At 41.6% G+C, this 22,710-nt stretch overlaps 2 protein-coding genes and 1 long non-coding RNA gene across 6 annotated transcripts in view; 2 read left to right on the top strand and 1 right to left on the bottom strand.

Annotated features, from left to right (window-relative positions):
• The first annotated feature begins 27 nt into the window (after positions 1-27).
• Positions 28-11,664, top strand: TMEM41B (transmembrane protein 41B). The gene is made up of 7 exons (XM_048070169.2): positions 28-535; positions 1,866-1,983; positions 3,118-3,246; positions 4,734-4,827; positions 5,646-5,750; positions 7,779-7,917; positions 8,744-11,664. Exons 1-7 carry the CDS (start codon positions 28-30, stop codon positions 8,911-8,913), a joined length of 1,263 nt encoding a protein of 420 aa, XP_047926126.1. The 3' UTR covers positions 8,914-11,664.
• LOC125183496 (uncharacterized) lies at positions 11,399-15,742 on the bottom strand. The gene is made up of 2 exons (XR_007165606.2): positions 15,607-15,742; positions 11,399-11,999 (listed from the first exon to the last, which is right to left on the bottom strand). It is a non-coding gene; the product is annotated as an uncharacterized lncRNA (long non-coding RNA).
• The window catches only part of DENND5A (DENN domain containing 5A), a 65,064-nt gene continuing 57,843 nt past the window's right edge, over positions 15,490-22,710 (top strand). For all 4 annotated transcript variants that reach the window (XM_048070145.2, XM_048070149.2, XM_048070147.2 and 1 more), the window contains exon 1: positions 15,490-15,727. In XM_048070145.2, the coding sequence (XP_047926102.1) occupies positions 15,622-15,727 (106 nt within the window). In that variant the 5' untranslated portion in view covers positions 15,490-15,621. The remainder of the gene's footprint in view (positions 15,728-22,710) is intronic.

Consider the following 22,710-nt stretch of genomic DNA (forward strand, 5'->3'; position numbering starts at 1 on the left):
GGCCGCCAGCCTCCCGCAGTTGGGGGGATGTCAGCCAGCCAGCCCTCTTCTCCAAAGGAGAGGCGCCAACCGCCTCGCGTCAACCCCGGCTGCCGAATGACGCCGCTCCGCGTCCCCCCGCCCCTCGCAGCCCTCGCTGCGCGGCTCCCCCGCAGCCCAACGGCCGCCCGCGGGCTCCTCTCGCGCCGCTGCCGTCGCGGGCGGGGCCGGAGCTCCCCCCCGCCCCTACCGTATTTACCCACGTTACCGCGCGCACCCGCACGGAGCGGCAGCGCGGCACTACCGTATTGCCCCGCCCCGCCCCGCCCGCATAGCAGAGTGCAGCCGCACGCCCCTGGCGAAGTGGCGCATGCGCTGCGTGGCGCTGAGGCCGCCTCCCCGCTTCTCTCCCATCCGCGTCGGGTCTCGGCGCGGCCTGAGCGGGGCACGGTTGGCGGCGGGCGGCGCGGGGCCATGGCGCAGCGGAGGGCGGTCGAGCGAGGGCCCTGCCGAGCGGCGGCGGAGAGCGCCAGGCACCAGCGGCAGCTTCTAGAAGGTGCCGGGGGGAGAGGGGCGCGGGGGCGCCTCGTGCTTCCCGCTGTCAGCGGCCGACCCCGCAGGCAGCCGGCGGGCGGGAGGGGCCGCTGAGGGGCTGAGGCGGGGCTGCAGCCCCCGCCGGGGGCAGGCACGGCCGGGCTGGGCGCTGCACTGCACCCCCGGCCCTGAGAGCAGCACAGAGCGCGGCGTGCTGCGGCTCGCTTCCTCGTCCTTCTTTTTCCCCTCCCGTGAGGAGAAGCCGGTGTTAAAGCCCCCGGCGCCGAGGCACCGCCGCGGTAAGGCTCAGGGCCGCCTCACGGCTCCGTGCCGCCGGCCCGCTGCCGCCCCGCGTTTCGTCATCCCTCCGCCGGGTTTCGCAACGGTGCCCCGGGCTCAGCGCGCTCCGTGGCACGGCGGTCAGGCCACGGGCATCTGCGAATGGGAGCGCCGCCCCGCGCCCCGTGCGCTTCGGGCGGCAGCCGCGCGCCGTGAGGTGGTGCCGGCCTGGCGGTGCCTGAGGAGACAGTGCCCGCATACGTGCACGGCCCAGTGCGGGCGCAGAGAGCGATCTTACTGCTTACTTCTATGCACAACTCGTTGTATGGGCAGGTACTGCTATGCCGATCAGAGCATTACATAGATACGGTCATATGGGCAAAAATACGAAGTATAGAAGAGGCCTAAAATGCAGTTGTGTCGTTTATTGTACTCACGTTATGTTCTTTACACCAGAACTTAGACTATTATAAGCTTAAGAAAAGATACCTTGGATATGTGTGTTTTAGAGTGTAAAATAGGTGTAATTCGTATGTCTGAGAACTGTGATCTTTATATCCCAGGCTATTGTGGGCATGTGTTCTTGTACGTTTTCTCCTGATGAGTGTTTCTAACCTAGTTGGCTAGTTGCTGTGCCTGGTGTTCATTCTTAAGAAAACAACAGACAAAACAAACTGTTAATGAGCGTGTTTTGGAGTTGTGTTGCATATACTGAAGACTTAACTTAAAGTTACTAACTCCTAACTGACTGTCAGGAGACTTCGTGGCAAAAATTAAAAATGTGTGGCTTAATTTGTTTTACAGTAACTTGTTCTCTGCCGATTTATCTAACTAAGGCTTAAGTTATTAGCAGTCACAGAAATCGATTTCTGTGGGATGTTTGCCATTGTAAGAACCTCAGATTTATTTGGACGACTTCAGGGAATGTAAGCAGTGTTTTATGTATGTTACTGAAAGCGTTTGTGGGAAGATGAGATCTCTGTGGAGATTTCCTTAACATTCCTTCAAAGTGTAACCTTGAATTCTGATAAGTTGTTGGGGTTTTTGTTAATTTTGGTTGTGTTTAATTTCAGGGAAAGCTCAGGCAGAAGGTGGATCAGCTCGAACGTCTCTTCTTATTTTAGTGTCCATCTTCACATCGGCTGCTTTTCTTATGTTTCTGGTATATAAAAATTTCCCACAACTTAGCGAGTAAGTATGTAATTTGTTTGCTTTTCATTCAATATCAACTTGCAGAGCAGGCTACGTGGGGTTAAGTGATTTTTGAACTGATGTAAGTTAATTATAGATGTAACCTTATTTAAAGAGGAAAAGCTGTTTTGAGTGTATAATCTCGAATGTCACAACACAAAAGGTATTACTGAAATGCATACTAACTAGTAGGATCTGTTTAAACACTGAAGTTGTGCTTGACCTAGGGTTTCTGTTGCACAGTTGAGTTCTCACGTCTTAAAAAGTTACCTGTTGTCACCTTAGCAATGGTAGCTATGTTCTTAACCATCCTCAGTTGAGAGCCAAAGCATGCTTGGTTAGGGCTAGGTTTGTTTTAAAATTCCTTGTGCACCACTGTAACTGCAGGCCGCCATAAAAAGGCGACGTCCTTCTTCCTTCATACTCAAGGTTCGTGTACTCTTTCTTCTTTTTGTTGCACCTAGTACTCATGTTGGGAACATAAATAGTTTGACAAGATGCAAGCCTGCTTGTCTTACAACTTTCTTTTTTTCTTTTAGTAATAAATTTTCTGTGTGATTAACTTGCTCAACAAGTTCAGTTTGCAACTGTCCAGTCACTAAGTCTGATACAGAGGAAGAGAGGACACTCAACTGTGCTGCCCAGGGTTGCACCAGATTAAGGTGTGACATAAGATTTTGCTCTTAAAGCTTTGTATGTCTGTGAGGTGAAACTCCACTGCATTTGAAGTGTTGCTGCACTTTGAATGTTGTGACCCTAGCATAAGGCAGTTACAGTTAGTTTTGGTTGAAACGTTGGCTGTTGTTCAGTTGCCAAAGGTTTGGTTTGAGTAATTGTTTCTTTTTGATCTTAACTTGAGAAGAAGAAAAAATCCTAGAAATGAAGCTGGTTATTGTAATGAATAGGAAAAAAAAAATAGCTTGCTAGTATCTAAAATTGAGGATTTTTCTATTTCAAAGAAGTATAAATATTACCAAGGTTTGTCTTAGAATTTTACCACAAAATAGTGATGTGGTTTGTTTGCAGACGTTGTTGTTCAGTGATCTAGTGTATCTAATTATCTGTATATTCAGCAATTAATTTTACTGTACTGTTTATTTACATCTCCTACCATGCTTTCTCTTCTTTTTGCAGAGAAGAAGGAAAATGTATAAAGGTTCCTAGAGACATGGATGATGCAAAAGCCTTAGGAAAAGTCCTGTCTAAATATAAGGACACATTTTATGTTCAAGTATTAGTAGCTTACTTTGCCACGTATGTTTTGTATCCTTTTTCTGATATGAGAAGCCTTTGCTGACTTCTTTTCTATGAAAAAGAAAAGAAAAATGCAAACATAATAATTTATTGATCTGGGATGGAGAGGGGTAAGATACCAAGGTGTGTTTATAAGATACGTGTTTTAGAACTTAAGAAAAGTTTTTTGTTGTTGAAATGTTTCAGTATGCTTTTTTGGATTGTAAGGAAGGACTAAGTACAGAGAAATTGAATTGCATGCCTATATAGTAGTAAATGTTGTCTAAGATTGTCTTGCAGCTTCAGCTACTATCTACTGTGGACAATATTTTAATGTCCATATTAGACTTATTTTAGCATTACGATAGTTAAGTGCAAACTAAATTCCCAGATAAAAATGACTGCTGATTCTAAAGGAAAACAAACTATCACAATAGTCTTCCTGAGACATCTAAAAGTGTTTTATAAGTCACTTATGGAAGTCCTTACATCATTTCTCAAGGAAAACATTTTAAGCCTTCTTTCATCTCTGCAGTGCCCTTTTTCAAAAAAAAAAAAAAAAAAAACCCTCTTGTATTTTAGAGAGCTAGGCTTTTGAAGTACTTTATGCCTAGGGAGACACAAAGGCTGCCTGTGTTCTATGTTAACTTTTTTTTCCTTGAGTGCTGAATGTGTTAATCATTAAACACTCTTAACTGGAACACTTAACAGGTTAATAAAGCTTTTCAGCCTTTTGAAAGTTATAGGAGGTCTATTTGATTGTTTAATGCAGTAGGGTTCTCAAAACCCAGAGAAAAATTAATGCTGAAAGTGCCATTAGTAATTATCTTTTAGCATATTCTCACAAGAGTAGTTCACAAATGATAGATTATATTTGAAGAAAGCTAAAATGTTAGTTAATATATAAACGAAGTAGAACAGAATCGGCATTTTTATTGAACTACTGCATCAGCTGATATGATGACATTTACTGTCTCAGCAGCAGACTGATTACTTGACAAGTATTGTATAGTTATCTTAGAACCTTGGCGCTTGCAAAAAGCTCTGTTTTCTGTAATGAACTTGATATAAAGGATGATTGTTTGGCTTTTTAGTATTTCAATCAGTTCCATGAAATTCATAATCACTAGAGGTTTCTGTGAACTTTTCAGAGTGACTGAAGTCTGCTTATTTCTAGTTAAGTGTCAGATAAGAACTGTATTTCCTGTAATGCCATAAAGCTACAATGTCAAAGGTAGCACAGAGATGAAGGGAAAACATAATACATCTTTTAATTAGTGACTTATTTTTATATCTGTCAACAATGTATCTACCCCTTGTTTCTCTGTGCTTGGGCTGTTTGTGCTACTCTGCACAAGTATTTTGATGTAAAGATCTTTTGGGGCCATGCCTATTTGTTTATGCTTTTCCAAATTGTATTACGTATGCTGACTGCTTATTAGATTAAAAACTGGGTAGCTTTAAAAAAAAACAAAAACAAACAAACAAAAAAACTTCTTTAACGAAGATGCATCCAGCTTGCAAACATTTGCTATCCCTGGGTCTATATTTCTCAGTATCCTGTCAGGGTTTCTTTATCCCTTTCCACTGGCGTTATTTCTTGTTTGTCTGGTAAGTATGGAAAATAATTGGTGAAGACATGTATTTTTATTCATTTGGAACAGAACCAAACATTTAAACAGCTTTCTGTTTGAAATGATCACAGGCTGAGTGAAATAAGGGAATGCTTTATTCTCCAAGGAATAAATGAGTTCTCATTCAACTGTGTTGTGAGAAGGGTGTTATCCAACGCTACAGTGAGTTTTGTGGATGATGGTCCAAACAACTAAACTGTTTTCCAAGTTTTCTTAAAAATGGAGGCATCTGGGTGTTAGTCAGCTGGAGAGTTGCCTTCACTTCAGACTTGTTCAGCATCCATCAGAACCTGATATTAATCTTGGAACATAAGTAATGCATTCTAGTGCGCTGCAAAACACATCCTTTTTTAAAATGGTTTACATACTTGAGAAGCTTAACTTTCGAAGTGTATGTTATCAAGAAACTTCAAAAGATGCAGTCATAGTGAGCTTTAGTACTTAAGGACTAGATAATTCAGTAGGTATAGAGGGCTAAGGTGATGATTTTTCAAGTTTGAATTTTTCAAATGTCATTGTGCCTCTTATTTGCAAAGGTTTCACTGTTCAGAATCTTAAAAGTGCAGAGACTCTCACTGTTAACTGACAAGTAATCAACATTGTCTACTTTGTGTTAATATTGATCTAAATGCTTTGGAAGTAAAGGAACCGGTTAGTGTCGACAAAGTTTTTAAGGAATGGGTACAGGAAGTTCTTCCTCTTTAATGGAGGACTGCACAGAAGCAGCCTCTATCCAGTCAGTGTAATTGTAGGGATATAAGGCTAATATTAATTAGTGTTTTTCTGCTTTTTCAGTGCTCAGGACTTGGAGCTTCGTTCTGCTATATGCTTTCATACTTAGTGGGACGGCCTGTTGTATACAAATACTTAACAGAAAAAGCAGTTAAGTGGTCAGAACAGGTAAGTTTCTAAAGAAGTTGAAATTTATAGAAAATATATAGTGGAATAGGATGGAAAACTAGGGGGGATTGTGCTCATAAATCTAGTCACAAAGAAAGGATTCTGAGTCCTTTCTGATAGTGTGTAGTTACTTTTTGAATGTTTTTAAACGATAGACTGTTCCTGATTGTGCTATTTCCTGTGAGGAAGCTCTCTTCAACTAGCAAGAGTTTGTCACTGATAACCCCTCTGGTTTAGCTAATGGCAGTAGGAAGCCTATCTAGTTTTGATTTGAAGTAATAGCTCCCTGAGCATCAGAACTAATGAAACCTCTTTTGTTTTTTTTCAGTAGGGTGGAAAATATATAGTTGTAGATGTGATTGTAAAATTTTTTTTTTTTATTGTGGTTAGGGTAATTCCTAAGTTTGTCACTTTAGTGTTTAAAAGCAGTAGCAGCATATCCCTTCATACAAAAAGGGTATTGCTTTCGTCCTGGTTTAAAGGGTCTCTTTGTGTTCTTACTATATGCTTACATGGTAACTTTCTACCAATTTTTGAAATTCATCATTTTTGTGGTATATAGAGAAGTATCCCGTACAAGCTGCTTGATTTTTGTACAAGCTCAATTTCCTTTAGGTCAAGAGACAGTATCTGATAACAGAAATTTGGTAAGCTAATTATCTGATTAAACTTCAGATTTTGCTACACAAAATCCTAGCATGATCAGTATTTGACCCCTTGTTTTTTGTTTGACGCTCTTAACCATTTTCAAACAGATCTTTTTGGCAAGTATGAACCATAACTTACTGCTCTGTTCTCCGTTCAAGATTTTTTTGATTCAAAAATATTTAGACTTGTTCCTCACTAAGATGCAGAGCTGCAACCTACACAGTCAATTTCATTAAACAGTGTTTTGAGTCTTGTACCAAATAAGTATTAGAAGCACAGTATAATCTTCAGACTATTCCCTAAGTGGGAAATAGTAACTATTTCCACTGGCAGAACTGGCTATGTGACTTTAAAATTACATAATTGCATGTGTGGTTCATATCTCACTGTTTCCAGGTTAGGTAGACTATACCATTTTGGCACTTTGAGACATATGCAGAATTAATCGTTGATTAAGCATTAGTCCTTCATTATGATTTAATTAAAAAAAAAATAAGACCAAACACCAGAACCGAAGTATTGCTGAACAATAGCAGGACTGACTGCAATAATGCAATTCAAGCTGTGGAAGAAACAGGGTTGTGTCTAGGGTAAGTTGCTGCACCTGATTTTAGATGGATTTACAATCAGGTGTGGTTTAGTTTCAACTGTCTGGGGCCATGTGGCCATGTTTAGGCTTAGACTTTGTGAAGGCATGCTAGGATAGAGCAGAGATGGTGGGATGCTCTGCTACCCTTAAAACTTGCTTTGAGGTTATGGATGTTTGAAAGGGCTAGTGTTCTAAAGCCAGTGTGGGAGCAGAAGAGGCTTTGATGTTGTAGTGTAAGGAGCTGAGCTAGACTTGAGAATATAATTGACTGCAAATCAAGTTTGGACTAATGTGGCTGCTCCTTTATGATGTTTATGCTAGACATTACAAAGTAGGTGCAGATAGGTTTTAAGACTGTGTTGGCAGTAGCTTCCTGATGAACTTCAGAGCCATGACCAGGGTAAGATTCCAAGCTACAAATATAGCTGTGTTTCATGTTTGATAGCTTTAGGAATAGGATGACAAGCTGGTAGTGTTGGCTGGACTGCAGTTAGAGGTGACGGAGCTAATGCTAGGGTTAGTTCAGCATAGCAGCAGGCCTACTTGTTACCTGATTGAGTCGTATTAGTGCTCTACCATAGGCTGGTATTTCCAGACTAACTTCAATGCTATGTAACAGTGATTCATTGATGACTCTTCTTCTCTTCCTTGAGTCATCATTTAATTGATTTGTTTGCAACTTTTAAATTTCTACAAAAGATGGATTTAAAAAAAAATCTCACGAATCTCTTGTAGTAAAATCATTGCTTATTTTGAAGGCAGGGGTTTTACTGACTTTTTTTTTTGCACAGGTTGAACGACACAGAGAACACCTCATTAACTACATAATATTTTTGAGAATAACACCATTTCTTCCAAATTGGTTCATCAATATAACATCTCCTGTAATAAATGTGCCATTAAAAGTATTTTTCATTGGCACCTTTCTAGGTAAGAATTCTGAATAGTGAACTGTGGTTTGGGGTAGCCAGAAGTGGCATTATTTGCTTTTCTTTATGCGTTGTCCAGTGGTGATCACCACCTACTGGACAGCTGAAAGATTACACAAGAGTATTGTCTGTACTTTTTTTGATGTGTCCAGCTTTTAGCATTAAAAGACTTCAGTCTTCAGGATTATTATGATGCACTGGAAGAGTGGTAACACAGGCTATAAGGAAACATACCTTGTATGAACACTTTACAAGTAACTTCTGTTGCTCCACTCCATGGTTATACTTCTGTGAACTACTATAGACTTCTATTTTGAGTTCAGCATAGTCATGCGAGAACATGTGACTTTGAGCTGAAGGATTGTTCCTCCTCTTCCCATCCATTTTATTACAATATATCTTCCTAGGAGTGAATTCATAACTACTGTAGTGCTAAACGTCTTAACCTTGTATTTTGGTTATTTTTGCAAATATTTTTAATTGGTTTAGGAGACAATGTATAAGCTTCTGTTACGAACCTAAATAAAATCAGTTTGTAGAGACAACTTGCTATCTGCACAACCTAGATCACAGAGGTTTTTTTAGTTTCCTGTGCTTGTATTAGTATTAAGCAGCATTAAAAGTAGCATAAACAGTTCTGATAATGGGATTTTGTTTTCGAATTTTGTATCTGTACCTGTGTCTTAAAAAGAAAATACAGGCAACAAATTCTGAGGCTTTGGTGTTAAGAGCTGGACAATTGAGTTAGGAATTTTCTTGGTTTTGTTTACACTAAGAAATTGCTTTTTCTTAAATTTCTTGTTCTACCCTTCTACTACCCCCTCCAGGTGTGGCACCGCCATCTTTTGTAGCCATTAAGGCAGGAACAACACTATACCAACTTACAACAGCAGGGGAAGCTGTTTCCTGGAACTCTGTTTTTGTTCTCATGATTCTAGCCATCCTCTCCATCCTACCAGCTCTCTTCCAGAAGAAACTGAAACAGAAGTTTGAATAAGGATCAAACTGGACCAGGACTTCCCATGTTTCATCTCAGGATTGGCACTTCTGATGTTTGTATATTTGCTTTTCTATTGGATCTTAAGCAATTAAAGGGGAGGCTTGTAATGGGTAAGAATGTTGTTAAATGAACACATGACCTGCAACTGAAGGAACTGTGTTCAGAAATGTACTACGTAGTTTTATAACCAAATCATCAGTGTTTTGCTTTGGGGTATATGTGCGGCCCTCGGGATGAGGGAAGTGAAAACACAGATGTTATGTTTTGCTTTGATTATATGCAGAGCAAAAAATGTAACATAGACATAAACTACAAATAATGCTTTCTAATACTTGCAAAAAAAAAAAAACCAACCCTTATTTTTTCAGTCTGATTTCTGTAACATACTGTACATCTCTGTAGACTTGCATGGGATCTGGTCTGAGCACAATTCTCATCAACAGTCTTTCTTGTCTTTTGGGGTTCCAAAATTATAGCATAATATAATAACGGTGCTCATTCAGAAGCGAATTTGTTTTCTGAGTAGTACTTTAACTACAAAAATACACTCATCTTGATTGTTTACTTCTATTACTGTTGTGTGGACTTAAATACTTGAACCTACATCTGCTTTACTAACTGGATTAACAAAGGCAAAGTGTCAGATCATTCTAACTTATTCTGTAAAAGTTTGCTCTGGTAGAGCAGGTTAGACTTCTTATTGTGGCTAGCTGATGTTGAAATTCTATTATTTTTTTATGTTGATTATTTTGCCAATATTTTACTTGCATACATTTACCCTGTGAATTTAAGAAAGTGATCATATATAAAACTTTAATTTCTGGAGCGATTTAAAAACGTATAACTTCAGTGTACTATAAAAATTTCTAAAGCAATATGCAAAGAGTATACAATTTTTCATTGCAGCTCGATTGGCTAGAAGTGTCAGGTACATTAATTGGTGCACTTCTTGCAAAAGAACTGAATCCAAATACTGTTCAAAGCATCATGCAACAGAAGTTTATGTGAATGTATCTAAAATTAAAGGGATGATTCAATTTTCTGGTAAGTCAGTAACTGGCAATGGACAACCAGCTATGATTCACCTTTAAGTAAAAGCCTGCTTATATATAGCCAATAAATGAGGTATGTGATACCTGCCCTTGTACAGTTATAACTGTTGTAGTCTGTATTACTGTCAGTGGAGTCCCATAAAAAGAGGTCCTGATCAGCAAGGAATTTGGGTGCGTGTTTAAGTTTATCCTACTGAAACTAGTGCTGCTTATAGGCTTTAATTTTATGCTCCTGAAGCACCTTGCTGAAATGGGAACTGACATGTTAGCATATGCTCCAGTTCAAGGGTTTACTTGTCTATATCCCCGTGTTAACTCATCATGGTAGATCATTTGAGATGTAAGAGAACAGTTCCATGAATGTGATAATGTGAAAGGTACTGGTACCTTCTAAAAAGTTTTGTTCTTTTTTGTAACATAATGTTAATTGACTCCAGTTTATTGCAGTATTACATGTAAATATATAGTAAATATTATCGATGAACTATTTTGGTCTTTTATTTAAGTCTGGGTTACACAGTAAATGGTATTTTTATGTAGGTAAAGGAACTCATTTCACTTCTGTTTACAAATTTATTGTAAGCATTTACATTTAGGGAATGTTTTCTATTTAGATTTGAGTCTAAAAGTGTACTTTATTGGCATTAAAACCTGAATAGTGACTTTTCATTGCTGCAATTCTAATCTCAGTGCTCATCTACCTAGAGGATTTGCTCCATAATAAGTGGTAGCTATTGTGAGCTGAGTGTCCACTGGAATATTGAGTGTGAAATAGCTGTAGGTTTACAGCCTATTCTTCTGCATAGTTAATTTTCCATGCAGATTAACTCAGAATAAGTTATATACTTATTATTACCCAGTGGCTTGTCTCAAAGATAATCTCTATCTTTGGTCAATAACATGCTGTTGTAAAATTCCTTCTACGTTGTACAAAACCAATGTTTTGGTGGAACCTTGACACTAAAGAAGGAGTGAACTCCATTTCAATTTCATATGAATCATGCTGTCACTTGGCACTTTCACTGAGTTATATTTCACTATGTAGATGGGATCAGGCTATGATACTGAAAAACCTGTTTCAGCTGTAGACTAAGTTCCCATCACAGTGGCTAAAAGCCTTAAAAACCTTAAAAAGGTTGAAAATAAGGTTATTTCCTTTTGCAACAAGTTAGCATTTTTTAACTTATCCCTTCCATTTTTATCTTCAGCTGTCAATGGCCTCAGGCAATTCCTTATCCCATGAGGACTACTTCTGAGGGTTTTAAAGTATAAAGAAGGTCTTGTGGAAAAGCAAAAAGTGCTGTGCTGTGGAATAAGACGGTAGCTTGCTTTTTATGGGAATCCAGCCAGTGCTCCAAGAGATAGCCGTACATTTCTGCTAGAAAAGCAGTGTCTACCATGAAGCACACTTGGAAATCAGGAAGGTATAGTTTAAATACAAAAAAAAAAAAAAAAGCTGTTAGGTGACCTGGTTATCTTCTAGAACTTTTTGTAAACGATACCTGCATGACACCATTAATAAATGCCTCTTGCCATTTCATAGTAAAGCTATTATACGAAATGTGAAACGTTGTATTTTGAGTACAATGAAGTATGCCGAACTTCCTCCTAAGCCTAATTTTTGATTCAGTTATGATGAGTTCTGAAGTGGTATTTTTTTAATGACTATAAAAATTAAACTGAACTGATGATCATCTGTGGGTGAGACTTGTTCTGTTTGTACCTTTATTTCAGAACATCTAGTTAGACTTCCTGCTGTCTCGAAGTTATTTCTTTATCATGTACAACAGTAATCTTTTTTTATACTTTTATATATATACAAAATTAGGTTTTATACTTTGCACTGGAAGGCAAGTGACATAGCTCATTTCATGTTCTCAGATAGAAAGTCTTACATATTTTGCTTTTTCCAACATGAATTCTTGATGGAAGACTCACAAGGTGAAGTTGCTACAGCTTCGTTCATCTGCTTCCTTTGTCTGCTTTATGGATTTCTTGTTTTTGCACTGTACACAATGTTGATGTTGAAAGCTTGCCAAAAGGTTGAGACAAAAGAAGTAAAAGTTAAATAAAAATAAATTAAATAAAATTAATTTTAAAAAAATACTTAAAAAATATGAGGGGAAGACATAGGAGGAGCGGCTAAGGTCACTGGGCCTGTTCAGCCTGGAGAAGAGGAGGCAGAGGGGGGACCTCATCGCAGTCTACAGCTTCCTCATGAGGGGGAGTGGAGAGGCAGGTGACCTATTCTCCATTATCACCAGTGATAGGACCCGCGGGAATGGTGTTAAACTGAGGCAGGGGAAGTTTAGGCTGGACATCAGGAAGAGGTTCTTCACCGAGAGGGTTGTCGCACACTGGAACAGGCTCCCCAGGGACGTAGTCACTGCACCAAACCTGTCGGAGTTTAAGAAGCATTTGGACTGTGCACTTAGTCACGTGGTCTAAAATTCTGGGTAGACCTGTGCGGTGCCAGGAGTTGGACTTGATGATCCTTATGGGTCCCTTCCAACTGGGGATATTCTATGATTCTATGAAAAAGCAAGTGTGTCTTTAAAATCTCAGTGAACTATTCTATGATGCAAAGCCATTTTTTATTTTTTTTTTTTGGTAGCTATTTCACAAATCTTTGTGTTATTCTAGAGAATATTTATCTTGTGTAGTGTGATAGTAGATAACCTGGTTTTATACTGAGTAACTAAAATGCAATGTGGATTGCTGTGTTCTGCTTTGTATTAGAACTGGAAGTATGCTGCATGTATCGTACCATCCAGTTACTTAAGCTGAATTATTAAGCTGAATAACCAACAGAACCAACTCAACCAGGTAGCTAGCTGATCAAGGACTGAAACACCCACCAGCTACTGCAGGTACTTTATTTATTTATTTACAAAAAGCAGCCACTTTATTCCTCATCTTATAAAAACTGTTCCAAAGAGCCTGTGATAAAGGATGTATACAGAAGAATTAGGGAGAGAGCTAACAGTCTTTTGTGACATGACAGTCTTTCTGTTCTTTTGCTAGCCTTGCCACATTCAGCATTGTTATCCATTGCTCTTGTTCTTTTTTCCTTTTTCTGACACAGTTAATATTCCCTCAGCTACCTACTTAATTGATACATATACTTAGATTGAGTTGCATTTAGCTGTGACAACCAGTACTATATTTCAGGCTTAAAGAATAACTGGTATTCCTAGGATATCGTTATCTTTTTTTTCCCAGAAGAGTATTCTATTTCCTAAATACGCTAGAGGAGATGAAACGTGTATACCCACAAATCTTGCTTTGGCTGTAACATGCTTATGTGTATTTAGATATTTTTGGAGCCTGTGGATCAAACAGATTCCTTAGATTCCCTCCCTAACAATTTTCAATCTACTGTTAGAAGACACCATCTTAAGTTCAAGTTAACTAGTAGAAGGAGTAATCTAGATATGTGCATGTTAAATTCTGCCTTTTAAAAGTATTTATTGTCTATATGATTTAAGGCGTGAGCCTAAAAATTCTAGCCTTTACCATTGAAAACAGCAGCTGAAGCAACAACAAAAGACTTGCTGAAGACAATGAATCTTTTAAATCACTTTGTAGTTGCTAGTATATCTTTGTTATTCTCTGTCTAAACATAGTTTCCACAGATTTAAGACTTCCCTTACATTTTGTAAACATCATACAGAATACTTTCAAGAATTCACAGTGTCATTGAGAGTGTTATTGCCTCACTTGAGGACATTAGTCGATTTGCAGAGTTCAGTGACAAAATAGCTATATTTTAGGTGCTTCCAGGGATGGGATCAGTGCTCAAGAAGTCTGACAAATTAAAGCTGCTAGGCTTTGAATTAGATGTTACAGATGCAAACAAATGAACAAAAACAACCCTCACAATATCCGTACTGCTTCCCCAGTTTCCCCAGTCTTTCTTGTAAGTTCTTCTGTGCTTGTCCGGCTATGACTTCTGTTTATTAGGGTTAAACTACAGTTAGGACTTACTGAAATTAAGTTTACCACATGCTGAATACTGTGTCTTTTGCCAGATCACAAGCAGACTGAGAAGCAAAATGGCAGAAAATACCTAATGAATATAGAACAGGAGCAACCAGTTTTAATGACTTCTGATCTCTGTTAGTCTTCCTCGAATCACCAGGCAGGCTCAACATATTCTAAATGTATGTGCTCACTCTGAGTCTCATAAACTTGAGACTTTCAGTCTAATATTGCATCTAATTATCCTCCTATCTTTGTTGAAATTTCTCCCTCGTGTTCATCAGTGGTTTAAAATTGATCTGTCAGAACTATCAGTCAAACCTAAGCAATACTTCTGTTCATTGATAACCCGTTCTGTGGTCTGTACCGTCATAATCAAGTGAATAGTTGGCTTTTCCTATTTGCCAGAAGGATGGGAAAGCTCTCCACAATTTCAGTGGGAAGAAATGGTTTAAGAGCCTAGTTATTGTGCTGAAACGGGCTGTGGGGCTATTGACATAAGTCTTATACAAGCTACTGTCTCAAGTGCTCATAAAGAATCAGTAACTCTCATGTCTTTGCAATGTGAATTCAAATATGCAAAGTTTCATGTGCTTGACGGCACATTAAGTTAGGTTGGTACCTGATTAATTCAGCACTATGGATGGGATGTAATCTTAAACTACTTGAGCAACCTTAGATAATAATCCTGAAAGACTGGAAAAATAATTTTTCTTCTTAGAAACCCTGTAAGATAGGGAAGATTTCTGGTGTGAAAGCCACAGTTGGAGAACTGGGTGAGGAGAGGAAGGGGAAGTATGTATGTGCAGATCTAATTTTAGTCCCACGAGGCTATCCCAGGTCTCCCTCCGGTCAGTGGAAAGACATGCTCTCATCTCACAGCACGGGTACGTGCTGTTTGTCCCTTAGCCCTCGGTTTTTGTCATTCTCATTTTTCTTTCTCTGCTCCCTGGGGGATGTTTTTCGTGCTGGGGGACAGGGAATTTCACTCAGCCCTGCAGGCTCAACTGTTAACAGTTATGTCTGTGGCACTAACTCAAACAGAAAACAAATTACAAATACAGCCCCCCATAGCAGCCCCCGCCCCGGTCCATCGCCCTGTTTCCCAGGGTGGGGCCGCTGCACAGGGCTGCGGGGTCGGGCAGGGCTGAGAGCTGGGGAAGGTGTGAGCCCGGCTGTGCTTCCAAGGGAGACGTGACACGGGGGCGCGCGTGGGGCGAGCCGCCCTGGCGGAGCCTCCTCGTCCTCTGGAGCTGCCGGGGTGCGCAGCGCCCCTCCCGGGAGCCCCCCGGTGGCGGAGCCGCGGAGCTCCTCGCCAGGGCACTGCGAGCGGAGCGGCCGCGCCGCGGCGCCTCCCCCCCTCAGCGCCCCCTCAGGGCGCGGCCCCGCGGCCGCCTCGCGCGGCGGAGTGCTGCCCCCCCCCAGGCGGCCCGGCAGCATCACGTCATCCCCCGAGCGCAGCGCGCAGGCGCAGCACTGCGGTTCCCGGCCCGGGCCGCCCCCCGGCCCCCCCGGGAGCAGCCGGGGGCCGCCCCCACAATGCCGTGCGGCGCTGCCCGCTCCGCTCCGCCATGGAGGCGGCCGCCGCCGCTGGCGCAGCTGGCGCAGCCCCGCCGCCCGCCGCCGCCCGGCCCCGCAGCCCCTGAGCCCCGCGCACCTCTCGCGCTCCAGCATGAGCGGCGGCGGCGGCGGCTCCTCGGCACCCGGCCGCTTCGCCGACTACTTCGTCATCTGCGGGCTGGACACCGAGACCGGGCTGGAGCCGGACGAGCTCTCCGGTGAGCGGCCGCGGGGCGGGGGGCGGCCGCTAACGGCCGGCAGGGCGGCGGCACGGCGCGGCACGGCACGGCATCCCCGGGCCGGGGGGCTCCGGCTCTCGGCCAGCTCCGCACCGTGCCCCCGCCCGCCCGTGTGCGGCCGCTCTGCGGGGAGCGGCGGGAGCTCGTCCCCAGCCGCTGCCCCTCGGCGGCGGCGCTGGCGGAGCCCCGGGTGCGCGGGGGCGGCGTGCCGTGCCTCCGTGCCTCCGTGCCCGGCTGTGCCTGGGTTGCTGCTGAACACCTCTACCTGCTCAGAAAGGTGCCCGAGTGTGGTGGTGCTGGAAACCTGGCCTAACGCTGCTGCTTAGCTTGGGTATTTGAGCTCAGCACCAGACAAATGACACGCTTGTTTATTTAAATGACTTGCTTTTATAATGTTTCATGAATGTTTTTATTTATTATTTTTATTCTTTTAAATCTGTCTTAAAAACTGTGAGAATAAATGCTTCTTTCTTGTAGACCGAAATCTACGTTACTTGAGTCATCTCTTACATTGAACTCCTAAATTTTGGCTATGATCGAAACTTTTTTCTTATAATGACTTGAAAGAAAACTTCTTATCTGCTTGTCATGCTGAGGAGGACTTTACCTTCATGCTTTTCTGATGTTAAAATGATTGTAAACTACAGCTTGATGCTTGAGGAGTGAATACAGTGTAATGGGCTGTTCTTTAATGGTACTTTAAATTACAGCATCGATTTAATTTAAGAAGTGCAAGAGAACAGAATGCAGTGTGGTTCCACAGATTTTTATTAATTAAATCATAATTGAACAAAGGTTCTAGATTGAAGACAATTTCTGGTGTTAATTTTGTAATTCATTCACTGTATATGTATTTGTGTAATATAGTGCAAGACACTCGGTCTCTCCACTTGTCTCTACTCTCTCGGAAACTCTACTTGTATAATTAAATTAAAAACAGTGTATTACTTTGAGCAAGCTTTCTAACAATAATCTGGAAGAGAGACCAGTGCCTTTTTTAATATTCTGTTTGAATCTGCAGGTCTGAAGGCTGGAGCATGATGTTCTGTTTTTGTTTTCCCTGTTAAGCACTGCGTCTGTAGTATGTAAAACACTAGCGTGCGAGGTGTCTTGCACTCTGCTTTTCCCCTGTCTCATGGTGTTTGTTGCTTGTGACAAGGTGTGGGACGAGGCGGGTGAACGGGTTTTTGTATTTATTGGGGAGACTGAGCTTTGTGTGTGATTTGAGGAACAGGTTAAAAAAGGGAGGGGGGAGCAAGGGGGAGGAGAATAAATTCATGGTAACGTCACAGCAGATGAGCTAGCTGGAATTCCAGTGCATTTTGTTGGATTTGTTGTGTTATTAATAATTCATGGTAGTAGGACTGATAACACTTTCCTTTTTAAACAGCACTTTCCTTTTTAAACAGCATTTTAGGTTATAGCCTCCTCCAGCGCCCACTGCTATAAATGGAAAGAGCCTCTGTTGATTTCAGTGGGTTTCGGGTCAAGCTTTGAAACACTTTGTACTTCCTGGAAGGCTTTCTCCTTTGAATGAAAGGGTTATTGTGTAGTGTTCCCCCTCCATCCCCCTTCTTATTTCTGCGCTGAAAACCAGGTTCCGAATCCTTGCCCTGTTGAAACAATTCTCTTCGCGAGTGCCCGTTGTTGGGGGGAGGCTGCAGCCCCTGAGCGGGTGGGCGCAGCGGGTGCCTGGCATGATGTCATCGCCACTGCCAGGGCCCCGGGGATGCCGCTGGCAGACTTTGTTCTCGCCGCCGAACCGAATTGTGTGTTTCAGGTATTCGACCGTGGTATGGATGGTACGGCGTTCCTGCGGACTCGCAAACGAAGCGTGAGAGCACAAATTGATGCTCGGTCTGGCTACTGTGCTTGAAGAAACACTTGTGATGGTGTTTTTCCTTTGTATGTTGGAAGCTTGCTAAATAGCACAGCCATAGTATTTTTTCCCTAAAAAGTTGATCAACTGCTGGAAAATGCCCAGTTGATTATGTATATTTATGTTGGTGAGAAATAACATATTTAGGGCTTTCTAGCTAGCATGAGTTAAAGATGCTCTCTATTGCTAGGGCTTTTTTTCATCCCCAAATTTGTGTGATCTGGCTATCTAGGTGCCCTTTCTTGTTACAGTGATTGTGTTCGTGATGGGTGAGCTGCTAAAACAGGTTTACTACCATCTAGTAAAATTTTTCAGACAAAACCACAGACAAATAACTCCTGATGTGTTGCTCTTATTGAAGCTTCAGCCACTGGCAGTTTCTGTGCTGGACGAGAGGCGCCGAGGCACGTCTCCAGGTGCTGATGATGTGCCGGAAGCGATGACAGATCTCTTAGGTTCTGTGCAATGGTCTGTTAGAGAAATTTTGCCTTCAGAGGGGAAATGATGAAATACATCAGCTACCAAAATCTTTGGTGTGCTGTATAACTTATAAAGCTGTAATGTTACAAGAAGATTTCTTAATTTAAGTTGAAGACTGTCCTGGAGCGGTCATGACAATAAAGGGGTGCCTTACCTTTCTGCTGGAATCCCTTATGTGTTGACTTGACTAGATGTGCTCTGCATGATGGTGAAAATAATACCTGCACTGTATGGAACTGTTGGAATTGTTATTCTACATTCTTTTTCACCAAAGATTTTTTTCCTTTTCCTTGTCTGTGGTGTGTTAGTTTTTAATAATCACTCGTCAATAGAGTTTGTTTATTATGTAGTATTAAAGCTACATAATAGAAAAGGATGAACTCGCTGTTGCATTACACTTATGTGTAAGTGTAGTCTGGGAGTTGCCAGTAGGTAGTGTAAAACTCAAACCCAAGTATCTGGACACTGTTCTAATCCGTGGGTTTCTGTGTTGCACATGCTTCCATATGAATGCCATATTGTGAAGATGGTAATAGTGAATTCAGAAATAACAGTATTACAAAGGAGAAATAGCTAGTAAATGAAAATGCTTATAATCTTTAAAGAAAATATTGATTTAATAATAGGATTGTTTAAAAAAGCAACCAACTATCCAAAAAACACAAAAACAAACCAGGAAACCCCCACCCCATATTATGGAGGATCAAGGCTGGTCATTAGTCTGTCACTGGCATTTCTTTTTGCCCTTCTTGTCAGTCTGAACAGGTCACTGAAGGTGTGGTCCAAAAAATATTTTATTCAATAGATAAACTCCTGTTTCATTTGCCAAGATCTGTCTCATGGTGCTTCCAATCTGATCATGAGCTTCGTTCTTGAGGGAAGATGAAAATATGTGTTAAGTGAAGCCCTGTGCCCAGGCTGTATCCTTCCCGTAGATACCTTTCACGTGCCCTTTCAGAATCCATAACAGAATTATGTTCATTAATATGAAGTTGTGATACTATTTTAATTATTCTTAGTCTCCCATACCTTTGTTTACATTTTGTTTTCAATGTTCTTGAGGTAAGGTCTGTGTTTATAGACCATGTATCATAATGGGACCGAACATGAATAATGCCATCCGTGTGCTGGCACACCGGCCCCTTTCTTTGTGCTGCTGTGCGAAATTCTAAGAGAAGATGATGCATGGTGTACAGTATTCACTTAGCTCCACTCAAAATTAACCCAACAAACTGACACTAGAGCAAATGTTTCTCCTCACCAGTAAAATAGAAACGTCTCACCTCATTTCTCAGTCAGGAACTGAAGTGTCATTGTTTTTCTATTTTGCTGCCTTGAGATTTGAAATGGCAACTTATCCTCAGACATTGCCTATTGGTAGGGTTTATTTTAGCAGTACTCTGTATTAATATAAACTTAAAAGTATGGCTATGATGAAATAATTGAGAGCATTTGTCACAAATATAAACCAATACAGATTGCTTCCTATGTCGGAATTGGTACAGCAGCTTCCTTTGTGGCAGTCCATGTAGTATTGCTGTTGTCAGCACCTGTGTTAGTCTGCAAGTTCAACATGCTTAAATAGTTATGGGCTTTTATTTTGTCTGAAAGGTGTTTGTAAGGGGTTGCTAAAGGGAACAAGGAGGAAGAAGAGCAAGCTTAAAGCATCAGATATCTTTCTCTGACTGACAGTTGACCTTTTTTGTATTTCCTCTTTTGGGTATTTTTCTCTGGGAATTAAGACATGACATTTGGGGTTGGAGTCAGCTGTGGTTCTTGCAGTGAAGCTCTTTTGCAATACTGTTTGTTCCTTGGGAAAACGTCATGTGAGTACATTTTGCTGTGGTAGTAAGTACCAACACTCACTGCAGAAGTAAACTGCATTGGTAGGAGCCACTGCTTGATTTCTTCAAAGGCTGATTTTGTTTGTTTGTTTTTGTTCTGTTTTTCTGTCTTTGTCCTTAATATGGCTGGTGTCAGTGCAAGCCTCCCACAGCTCCCTAACAGTGTGCCTTCTTCCTTGCGGATTCCTTCTGAGGGTGAGAGGAAGGGTTTTCAGCTTTTTTGCTTCTTTGAGGCTGCTTAACCAAGGTGTTGGTGCTGGGGGGACCTCCCCGGTAGCACCAAGGCTGAGACCACACGCTGTGTTCACACCGGTCACTAGGGATGGGCAGTAGATGGCAACAACTTTTGGCTGGACTTACACTGGCACATGTATAATGTTTTAATCCAGATAATAGTTTGTTCCACTGCCCCTGCCCCCTCTATCTTTTCCCAAGAAGCCTGAGTTGTTTGCCGTGTTTGAGTGCCAAAAAGATCTTTTGTCTCTTTGGGAACTGAGGCAGACGTGCTAGGGTAGCTGATATGGAGAAAAAAGAATGGGAGAGCTGATGTAAGGGAGAAGCAGCTGTGCTTTGCTACACTACAATTGAAGCCACAGTTTATTAGGTGGTGTTTCTGTAATACCAATCTTGTGGTTATCACATCTGTGTTTTAGGTTAAACTGGGCTGTGTGCTGTATAAAATCATCTCTCCCCAAACCCTGGAATCCTTCGTTCTCCCACCCTCCAGTTACAGATTCAGCTTATTTGTAAGGGTCTTAGGTATGGTGGGGAGGAGTGGAAAAGTTACTGGTTTTGTTCCTAAGTTGCGAATAGACTAATGATGCTAAAAGTGCATCTAAATAATTTAGTTTACAAGTCTGATTTTGAAGCCTTTTTTAAAAAGTCACATGAGTTTCACATCCTTAAAGCAAGGCAACAAAGATGGGTTGGATTTTTTCGGTCCTTTCCCCTGCCCCCCCGCCGCCCCCAGTTTCTTCTGCAAAAGAGAAACTATACAAAAAAGCCTCTTAAATGGATTACTTGGGAAATACTGCCACTTGCAAATAACAAAGGACTTTTTTTTTTTTATAAATCTTAAAATTATTGATCTTGTAGTTACAAAATCCTACAACAGTGTGGTTTTTTTTCCTGCCTTTTCAGTTAGTGATGTCCTATTTGAGTGTTCTTGGTAATGACTTCTCATACTTATCTTTTGAATTCCTTCTGATCTGCAGGGCTCACGTAGCAGAAATAATGCATGTGAAGTGACGATGTCAGAAGCAATTACTTATTGATGTATGTTGTGCAGTAATTGTTCTCTCTGAATTTCTTGACAAGCCTTTTTGGATTTGTGGTTTGTAGTCAAGTTTGCAGTGAACTGGAATGTTAATCCTGAGAGTCTTAAAATATTATTGCACAGAAATTATGAAGCATTCCAACACAAAGTGATAAATGATGAAAAATGTACTTGGGGTACTTCTGCTAAAGGCTAATTTCTCAGTATTTCCAGGAAAATGCTACCTTGCTTATGGTTTGATTGGCAAGAGACCTTTAGTTTCAAACTTTTCTGTAAAAGTGTGTAATATTGCTTTATTTACTTATTTTTACTGATCCTATGATCTGCCACAGTCAGGTACGATACGTACGTTTGTATGGAGTCGTTTACATATTAGTACTGAAGCATCTTAGAAAGAAACTGTATTGCTTTTCATGAATAAGTGATCTGCAGTCAGATAACATGACGGTCCTAAGTGACCTTTTCATTTTCAGATAGAGCAATGTTTTAATGTTTAACTGAGTGAGGAAACAGGGTTGGTTTCACAGACAAATTTTCTTTCAGCATGACTTCAAGTGACTTTAGAAAAGTCTTCTTGCAGCTGTAGTTGCTGCTCTTTGTATTTACAATTGTACTCTGTGTTGCAGAAAGATGTGGGCAGGGATCCTGAGGTTTCCTCAGTGTACTTGTCTGTGTATTGCTTCTGTCCTCTACAAACATATTTTTCATGAACTATTCTACTATTTGCATGTATTACTTATTCCTCCTTAACTTGCTACTTTCAGCAGACTCCCTTACCACTGTTATCTCCCAAGTTTGCTTCCCAAGCCCAGAACTACCTTACAGAGCTGTCATCAGCATTACCTTGGGGAAAAGTCCCTTAATTTAACAAGGTCAGTGCCAGCTCTAACCAGCATAAGAATGTCATGTCCCTTTCTGGCTCTTTTATGTGTGTGGCCTGAGACTGAAATCTGAGAGACCTCATTCTACACTTTCACTGAAGGCTGGTAACATTTCTGTTTAGACGCATCTCAGTCTTTCTGAGAATGAATCTGGCAGACATCTTATGGCAGCCAGGCAAATCCAGCTGTAGGCTGTTGTGGTCTCCCATCCCCTGGCCTTTCTGTGCTTCTGCCTCCTTCCCTTGCATGAGGGCAGGCTAGTCCTGTTGGACGTGGTTCAGTGAAGCACCGGGTCCAGGGGGCATCATGCCTTGGAGGGAGGAAAGAGATTGGTAATGCACAGCCATCGACTGAACTGGCATAGGTGCTGTCAAACACAGCTCCACCAGGGACTTTTTCAGGCTGAAATCCATGTGAGCGGTCTGCAGGACCTGACCTCACCTCTCAGGGTTTCATGATCCAGAGGGCGAGAGTGAGGTTGCTTTTAAATACTGCCCGTTTATTGTGTGCACTGAGCATTAGGTAGGTGTCACAGTGTTCACGTGCCCCATGAACTAGAATTTCCTCCACACGGGTCTGTCCTTGCACACGTTAGATTAGTA

This window comes from Anser cygnoides, chromosome 5, assembly GCF_040182565.1.
Source record: "Anser cygnoides isolate HZ-2024a breed goose chromosome 5, Taihu_goose_T2T_genome, whole genome shotgun sequence".
Classification (NCBI taxonomy): Eukaryota; Metazoa; Chordata; class Aves; order Anseriformes; family Anatidae; genus Anser; species Anser cygnoides.

What these genes read in the sequence shown, in the direction of transcription:
- TMEM41B (XM_048070169.2), top strand. Translation starts at nt 28, where the DNA reads ATGTCAGCCAGCCAGCCCTCTTCTCCAAAGGAGAGGCGCCAACCGCCT. An exon ending in AATTTCCCACAACTTAGCGA is followed by an intron (nt 1,984 to 3,117) that starts GTAAGTATGTAA and finishes TTCTTTTTGCAG; the next exon opens with AGAAGAAGGAAAATGTATAA. An exon ending in CAGTTAAGTGGTCAGAACAG is followed by an intron (nt 5,751 to 7,778) that starts GTAAGTTTCTAA and finishes TTTTTTGCACAG; the next exon opens with GTTGAACGACACAGAGAACA.